We start from the raw sequence: 8,861 nt of genomic DNA, 5'->3' as shown, positions 1-8,861 counted from the left end.
CTGGCAAAACTAGTGTATAAATGTAGAGAACATCTGGAGACGAGTGGTATAAGAATCTCAAGGTACTTAAAAAATGAAGCACCTCCAATTCCACTTATCCCCCATATTGTAAATTTGCCAAAAACTCAACATGAGATTGACCAACACGCTCTAATTGATATAAACTCTGCGGAGGACATCTCCAAACATCCTACTGGTCTGGTTGCCAAGGACTCTCAAAAGTTGGACTCCCTTGGGCCCAGGTATGCGGAGAATCAGGGAATTGACCTTGATAGCTTTGATAATAACTTACTCCACTCTTATAGTGTTCTCCCACAAGAAGCTCAGAAAGAAATACTTCATAAAGTTGATACCCTTTACTTCTGCCTGACAAAAGTGACTGAGGAACACCTGAGACTACCTAAACAAAATATGCTTGATAGAGACTGTGTTTCAGATTCTGTCCCACGCTTATACCACCAAGAACTGGACCTGTGGGTTGGGAAGGCACCCACCCCTACCAGCCAACAGGTTGTTGCGGAGATGGATCTACTCTTCCATATTCTGGAGGCGGAAACCCCATCACCAGATCCATCTATCATGCACCCCATCTCTGAGGCAAATATGGCTACAACATCTGCCTGGAACAAAATGAGGGAACTTAACGAATCTGAATTAGGTTCTCCATGTAAAGTGCCCCATACGGGTCCACTTACTTGTAACTTTATTAACCCACTCTCTTCTAACGTGTGCAAGTTGAATAAATCCATAGATACCATCGAACCGGTAACAGAACCAGCTGAACCAGACCAACCAGCCCTGCAGACCTGGGCCATGATAGATTCAGAAGCTATGGCCAACTTTGTGGGCATGGACTTTGCTACCCAGCAGGGAATCCCCAGAGATCCCACCCAACCACCTCTTGTGGTAGAAACAATTGATGGCTGGCTTTTGGCCCTGGGACTTGGGCAGCGGACAAGCTGCGGTTGCAGGTGGGGACTCATAGTGAGGAGACGGAGTTCTATTGGGCTTCTGCACTCAATTTCCCCTTTGTGTTGGGCCTGGAGTGGTTGGAGGCCCATGATCCACACATCAGTTGGTCCCAGAGGACAATCAGCTTTGGTGTCCTGGGCTGCTTGGGCCATGTCTGTTTGGCACCAGCGATCCTGGCAGTGGGAACGGAAAAGGATGGGCTTGCCAACCTGCCAGCCAAGTATGCCAAGTATGCTGATGTGTTCAGTAAAACAGAAGCAGACCTCTTGCAACCTCATTGACCCTACGACTGTCCTATCAATCTGGTTCCTGGGTCTCAAATTCAAGAAGTCTGTATCTACCTTTGGCGGAACATGAATGGGCTGCGTTACGCAAGTTCATCACCAAGAACCTGCAGAGATGTTTTATATAACCCTCTTCCTCACCAGCTGCTGCTTCTGTACTATTTGTGAAGAAGTTGGGGGAGTTGTGGCTTTGCAATGACAACTGGCAGTTGTCTCACTAGATAGTGAAATTCATGTTAAATTGCTGTTTTAGGAGTTGTTTTTAAAAGTCTGGAATGGATTAATCCGTTTTGCATTACTTTCTATGGGAAAGTGCACCTTGGTTTTGGAACGGACTTCTGGAACGGCTTAAGTTTGAGAACCAAGGTACGACTGTAGTTCTAGTGGTAGAATGCAGACAGGCATGTGTTGGGATGTTCAGAGATGCATTAGCACATCTGTAGTTCTGGCAAAATTTGGTGCAGTGCTGTGTTTTTCCCATTTCTGTCTTAGTGTGGTGACACACCACATAGTGTGTGGGTGTTGGAAAGAGGACTGAATGCTTCATTTTGAGATGTTTTTTTCTATAGATAGGCTGCTAGAAATATACTGCCAGAATTAGCCATTAGAGAAATACGGTAAGTTTGTCTTGGTGTTCCAAGTACAAACTGAAGGCGACACTTTTGGGACCAGGAAGAACAGAGAGAGAAATGTGAGAGCACCCACTTAGGAAAGGTTGGGATGCAAGCAAAAGTAGGAGAAATAAAGCGAGTCATCAAAGTGGGCAATTAGGACCCTCATTCTAAAAGAGGTATGCAGTGCGCTGTTGAAAAAGTGAGCAGTGAATGGGAGGGGACAGCCTTTGAGGGACCTTATAATGTAGCTGAGCAGCAAGGGGTGTGTGTCTATGCACAAATTTCTGTTGGGGAAAAACCAAAACAGGAAGTGTCTCAAGATGAAGGTTGAGGTGCTGGCTATGGCGAGGCTTCATTGCAAGAGTGCATAATAAATATTTTTAAAGTCTGAATACCATTGGCTTATAAAAATGGTCTAAACTTTTGGTAAATAAAAATACTCCGTTCATACCAAATTGTGCAAAATACTCAAAGGGCCTTTGTTGAGAAAGCCAAGAAGTAGGGGGCATAACCAAGTGAAAGCGGAGTTCCTCCTTGTATGGGTTCTTATGATGGAATGGGGAAACACTGCTGAGAGACTATTTTGTCTACCCAAGAATGGTCCTGATGTCCTTATTTCAGCTTCCTCCCTCACTTGCTCCATGCAAAGCCCCCTCCCCAAAGTATTGACCCATCGAAGAAACTGCAAGGACAATTACTCCTTGAAAGAAAAAAGGAAAACTTTTACTAAAGGAAACTTTTATTTAAACTGTGCAATCCATCAGTATTAGACAGCAGTTTTATAAACATTTTGGCATTTAAATTTCTACTCATTTTTGGCATGACATTTGTGCTAGTATAAGAACAAGCCTGAGGGGTGGGGAAGAGGAGAAACACACCAAGGTTTAACATTCACTATAATGCTATTTTTAAAAAAAGAATCTCGTTTTAAAAAAAATCCACATTATTAAACAAAACATTAAAAAATACATTGAAAAAGGTACATTCATTATCAAGGCAAACACCAGCTGCCCTCATGCAATGGAATTCACAGAGCTGATCCCCTGAGTCAAATATAAAATTAATATAATTCAGCTTTGTCCTCCATTTGCCAGTCAGCTGTTGCTGCCCTTACCAGAAACAGCAGAAGGAGCGCCGGGAGCCAGAACACCCTTCGCAAAAGAAATATAGCTGGACTCCCGCACTTGCAGTTCATTCACATATTTAAAAATACAACAGAAACAAAAAATATTTTTGTTTTTTAAAAGCCTAGGTTTCATGAGCAAGCCTTTTACCAAAAGCACAAGGTGGGTTTAAGGAGTGTGTATGTGCATAAAAGACAGAAGGAAAAACAACAAATTCCTACTGGGTCCAAATCATGTTCAGATCAGATTCAAATTTGTGGATCTGGTTTGAGCAAGATGTTTTATAGTGGGAGTGTGGCTGCGTCTGCTTGGCCATATCTTGGCTTAAAAAGCTATGAATGAGTGTTTGCCCATGAATGCAGCTCCTTTGCTCCTAGCTAGCAAACTTGGAAGTCTTCAATTAACCACTGTTTCCTGTTTTATCCAAACTGGGAAACTATGGTTATCAGCTTTGGAATAAGACAGAATGCTGAACCATGGTTTAAAGCTGTGTTAACATCCTAGTTGGTTCCAAAGCTGGTAACCATAGTTTCCTGGTTCAGAAAAAAAATAAACTAAAGGTCAATCAAAGGCTTCCTGGTTCGGCCCCAGCTTGTCAAAGGGACTGTGTACACAGAGCAAAGGCATATTCATATCCAGCAGCTGTTATTTAATCTTAAGTGGTAGAATAACTAAAAGGAACAAATTTGTAAAGCTATCACAGGGAAATGCTTTAAATTTTCTAACTTTACCAGAAATCGTGCCAGTGCAGAGGTTGGGTAGATGTGTCTTTAGAAAATTCTTGCACTTGGCCCAGTGGCGGATTCTCACAGTACAGCACATGCACTTGAGACTCAAGAGAGATCAGCATCCCGGACATGAGCCAGGCAGGCTTTTCAAATCACGCCAGCTTCCTTAAAGACCTAAAGATTGCACACATACACACGCTCCTTTACACCAGCCCTGGCTTTTGGGTTGACATGACAGTGAAAATACATAATCTGGACCTATGCTCATCCTCTAATACATATTTGGAAAAATTGGCCACTACACAAGGGAGGGAGTCTTCCCACCTCCAGAACTTGGGGTCTGTGGACAGTCATCACCAAACTAGATAAAATTCTGCCTGCGCATTTTGCTCACAAATACCAGAGGTAAGAATGACAAGCGCAAAGCCTGCTCCTGGACATCATGGCATCAGCATTACTGCCACATGGTCATGAGGCTGCCATTGGGGGCAAGCACCCATGGCTCAGCACACCGCTTATGCCGCCTGGGGCCACTCTTTCGGTGTCTTAGCATTGAAACCAATGGGACTACTCCAGAACATGCACTTTCCAGATAGCCTCATTTCCACCCAATTCAGATCCCACTGGGATCAAAAAAGGTTCTCTGTTGGCTCTTCAGAGGTAAAGGAAATGACAGTTTTACTCAGCTATCCTTTGGACATTTTTAAAGGCCAAGGAAATTCACATTCTAGAAGAAGATAACTTCTGTGATAAAGGAGAGCCCCAAGAAAGAGTCATTCTTGAAAGTTGGCTGGCTTACAACCCCTTCTAGGACTCAGCAGCGGAAGCTGCTCCCACAGCCATCACACCCTGGGATAAAGAAGGGTCTAGAATTATCCTTGGTTTTGCCATATGGTGATTCAAAGGCAAAGCAAGTACTAAGCGCCTCTCTGGATGCAGGCTGGAGGGACACATTATAATATAAGGCTAACTCAAAAAAAAAAAAGGCAAAGAGACCTACCTAACACATCATGCCTCTATACTGAGGTAACCTTAAATATCTTTGGTTTTTTTCTTCATTTGCTGCTAAGTAGTACTTGAATAAAAGCTATTTCTTTACTGGCAGATCACCTTGTGGGTAAAGCCACTCTCTTTAGTTAACTGGATATATTTGGAAACTGAGGCAATTAACCCGCTGTCTGACTGACAAGAATTCCAGTAGAAGACACGTGTGAGGTAAAAGTAGTATCTTTACTCAGATGAGCCAAGATGTGCCCACACAAATGCAGGCAGACTTTTAATTTTCACAGAGATCTTTGTGAGGCCTCACAGAGTCCCATGTAACTTGAAAGCTATCGCAACCTTATCCCAGTCTAAAATGCTCAGGGCAAGAGAGATCGCGAAGCATCTTCCAGCCTAAGGGCCCAACAATGGCAGCCACCATCTACTACGGTTCCCACAGCCGCACCTGCTCCTCTTGATTATTCCCAGAGCAGCCGTGGAGCTTGATGGGTCTTTGGCATGAAACTGCGGAGGAGGGGGATCTATTGGCGTCACCCAACAGCATCAGGAAGGGGTCAAAAAGTGTCAGTACTTCACAGCAAACAAGTCTTTGGGAGAAGAAAATGGTTACCTTGGCATATCAGCCATTGCTAAGAGGCTCGCCAAGGACGCCAGGAGTTTCACAGCATGAACCGTGCCATCTTTTGTCTCCTGGCTTCAAGCAGCGCACTCCCCACTGTGCCCGACACAGCTTTGTCCAATGAGACCAAAAATAAAATCTTTGGTGAGACAAGTTTCTTTTTCTTCAGCAAGTAAATATATATATATATAAAACACATTTAAAAATATTATAGTGTATCTAATACTGGACTGTTAAAAGAGCTTAGTTGCTGAAGAAAAGGAAAACAAAATTACACTTGGAAGTCTTTGGAGATTTTATATGCTGAAAAGGTCTTATTTCAATTTTCTTTAAAGGCTGTCTTTTGTAGCAATAAAGATAGTTAACATTGTAGAACTAATTTGGACCATAAACTCCTACAGTCCATAGAGGCCCCTTCTCGTTTGGTTCTCTCCTCCTTTTGGTTAGTAACTACTTAGGTAATAAAATGTATGCAAACCTATAGTTTTAACTAGCTCAATTACCATTATTTTTTTTGGAAAATATGCAGCTTTCTTCTCTTTTCTACAGAAAATTCTTTGGTACAAGATTATTATCATCTTTAAAGCCTTTGCGTCAAGAAAATTGTGAAAGGTGAACAGGTCTTGTCTGGTACAGCGCTAGCAAACATACACCTGCATTCTAAAGATCTACAGAGGCCAATTCACCAAAGAAAAATGAAAAAGGGTAGGTGGGGAGAGATTTGTTAGTTCCCCCTCCTCTTCCCCAAACATACCTGCATACTGGCTCCCATCTTAATATGGCACAAGTGGACATTTTTTTGCTGTCCGCAACAGAACCAGGAATTGCCCTGGGAAGTTAATTGCCAGTATTGCGTTTTTTGGAAAAAGAAATTAATTCTGATTGGGGGAGAGGAGGGGGAGATCTCTATTGACTGGCTCCCAACTTTGGTGAATATAGCCCTCTCTCTCACACACACACTTGCTTTCTCATTCACTCTCTCGCATTCTCTCCCAAACTTAAAAACAAAATAATACACAATACCCTGTCAGTTTGCCTCACATTGCTGCAAGACAGCTTAAAAAGTAACAAACTGCGCCCTGAGTACGGGAAAACAATAATACTAGAATAACTTTAAAAGGAGGTAGTATAAAACAGGAGTTGTGTGGGTATGAGGTGGCAGAAACAGGTGCCCCCCTCTTCTGAGAAGCTGTTCAGCTCAGTCTCTGGCTCCTTTGTTCTAAGAGAGGCCTCGGCAGAGCTCAAGCTGGCCTGTGGAAGGACCTAACGCTTTTCATAGAATCATAGAATTGTAGAGTTGGCAGGGATGTGGTCCAACCCCCTGTAATGCAATAATCACAGCATCTGAATCTGAAGCAAGGAGCCCTGAGCAGGGTTGGAGAGCTCAGGACTGGCCAGAAACAGACCTATGGGAAGAGTTTCTGAGCACTTGAGACCCTTTGCACCCCACAACCTGCAGAGCACATTTAAGGCATCTTTCTGTTCTCTGAAGCAACTTCATGAATACTAAAAAAGGCATAAGGCAAAACAGTGATTTCATAAGATATCTATATAGTGAAAGGCACCATTGCTCTGAAGCATGAGGAAACACTCCCTTTTTAGCATTACCTGCCTGATGGGCGCAAGTCAAGGAATAGGGAACAACGGCTGGGCCCGAGCGATTCACCACAGCATATCCTGACCAAAAAATGCTCGGCTGATGTGATCAGAAGAAGAAGGCACTGTCTGAGGCAGGTTGGGGGAAGGAGGAGGGAGATGTGACCCTCAAGTCTCAAAAGGAAAGCGATTCAGTGTTTGGGAGCTCAGGGGCTGGCTTTTACTGGCCCCCTCCCAGGGCTGCAGCCCTGAAGGCAAAACAACTCAACAGGCCCTGGCCTCTTGTGAAGCAGTCATAAGAGCCTGGGCTCCCTCGCTAGGCAACCTTCTAGGGGGTTTGGCAGAAAAGGCTGCAGTCAGAGTCCCTCCTTCCAGATTCCAGTCTGGCCCTGGTCCTCTGCTCCTGCCCCATGGAGAGGCTCCCCCCGCCTTTTCCTCAAAGCCAGAGCTTCAGCTGAACATCCCTGCTCACCTGCCGACACAACTCCTTTGGATCACACACACACATTCACACCCTACACATAAAATGGAGGGGAAATACATGGGACTACTAGGAAGTTATCGTCAGTTATGTAGCCGAGACCAACTCTCAACACAAAAAAACATGAGGTAATGCCACCCGGCAAACTGAGGTAGATATTCAAGCAAAGGGATCACCTTTGCTCCAGTGATAGATATATAGATATATAGATATATAAAAACTTCTCTTCTTCGCTCTACTCAGAAATCCGTACTTTCCTTTCACATTGTTGAGCACTGAACATTCAAAAAGCGTGAGTTTTAACACATTTCTTAAAAAAACAAAAATGGTCGACAGAATTGCGGGATCGCCTGTTGGCCACTCAGGGTTCCCACTTAAAGCTTTGGCTCTTTGTTCATTGTCCTTTGAACAGACACACACAGACATACAGACACAGACACACACACGCCGCTCTGGTGGCAGGCTCAGTTTTGCCCTGCAGGCGGCAGCTGGAGAAGTGGCGGCGGACTTTGGTCGGGAGGCTCTTCAGAGGCACTCGGGAGCGGACACACAGGGGCACTGCCTGCAAAGGAATCGGGGGTCACTGGAGTAGCACTGACGCCCGCAGAGAGGTGAAGTTCTTCGTTGGACTCATGAGAGAACCTTCCAGAATCACCGGTTTCGTGGCTTTCTTCACTGTTTGCTGAATGCTCTGTGTCAGCAACGATGCTGTACGCAGCCTGGTAGTTCGGCTTTTGCTCTGGGGAGGCATCCTTGCCAATGAGGACGGCAGTGCCCGACTGATACAAACACACTGCTTTTGTAAAACATCTCTGGGTCTGAAGGAAACACAGGGAGGAAAAGCATTACACAAAAATAAAGGTGCTTCTAAGGCAGAATAGACCAAAATAGAATACAGGCAACACCCAAAAACTCTGCTGGTATAAGGTGAACACTGAGATCTGGAGTAGGAAACACACGGCCAATTTTGGCCTTCTGGGGGTCCAAACTGGCTCACGAGGCCATTTCTCTCCCAAACCATGCCTATCTTTTGAAGTCAGTTGTAAATGCCTTCCTGCTTCACTGCCTCATAGTAGGGCAAGCTGGAGACTGAAATAAACTGCAAAGAACTACATCATCTCTGACTAGGCCTGGTCCTACCATGAGGTTGTCACCTCAGGTGGCAGATGCTAGAGAATGGGAATTGGCTGCAAAGTGTGGGAAAATACAGCCCCATGTGCCACACAGCCTCCCCGGGACCTCAGGTGTGGTGCAGATACAGTATGCCACGTTGAGGTAAGATTCAACTGCCAATCAAGTCTGATTCGGCATGCAGGATGGGGAGAGCTGCCATGAGGCGCTTTGCATCAAGCAGCAAATTATCTTGAGCCAACCCTGTCTCCAGCCAAAGGAAAGAGAAGCTCTTGAGCTATATGAGATTTGAGGATTGCCCTTGTGATTA

General features: G+C 44.6%; 1 protein-coding gene across 2 annotated transcripts in view; it reads right to left on the bottom strand.

Moving 5' to 3' along the window:
* Nucleotides 1-2,591: 2,591 nt before the first annotated feature.
* The window catches only part of PRTG (protogenin), an 87,691-nt gene continuing 81,421 nt past the window's right edge, over nt 2,592-8,861 (bottom strand). For both annotated transcript variants that reach the window (XM_053365839.1, XM_053365840.1), the window contains one exon: nt 2,592-8,238. In XM_053365839.1, the coding sequence (XP_053221814.1) occupies nt 7,885-8,238 (354 nt within the window). In that variant the 3' untranslated portion in view covers nt 2,592-7,884. The remainder of the gene's footprint in view (nt 8,239-8,861) is intronic.

Source organism: Podarcis raffonei, chromosome 14 (assembly GCF_027172205.1).
Source record: "Podarcis raffonei isolate rPodRaf1 chromosome 14, rPodRaf1.pri, whole genome shotgun sequence".
NCBI lineage: Eukaryota > Metazoa > Chordata > Lepidosauria > Squamata > Lacertidae > Podarcis > Podarcis raffonei.
The sequence above is the reverse complement of the archived record's forward strand: the minus strand, read 5'-3'. Positions and strand labels throughout refer to the sequence as shown.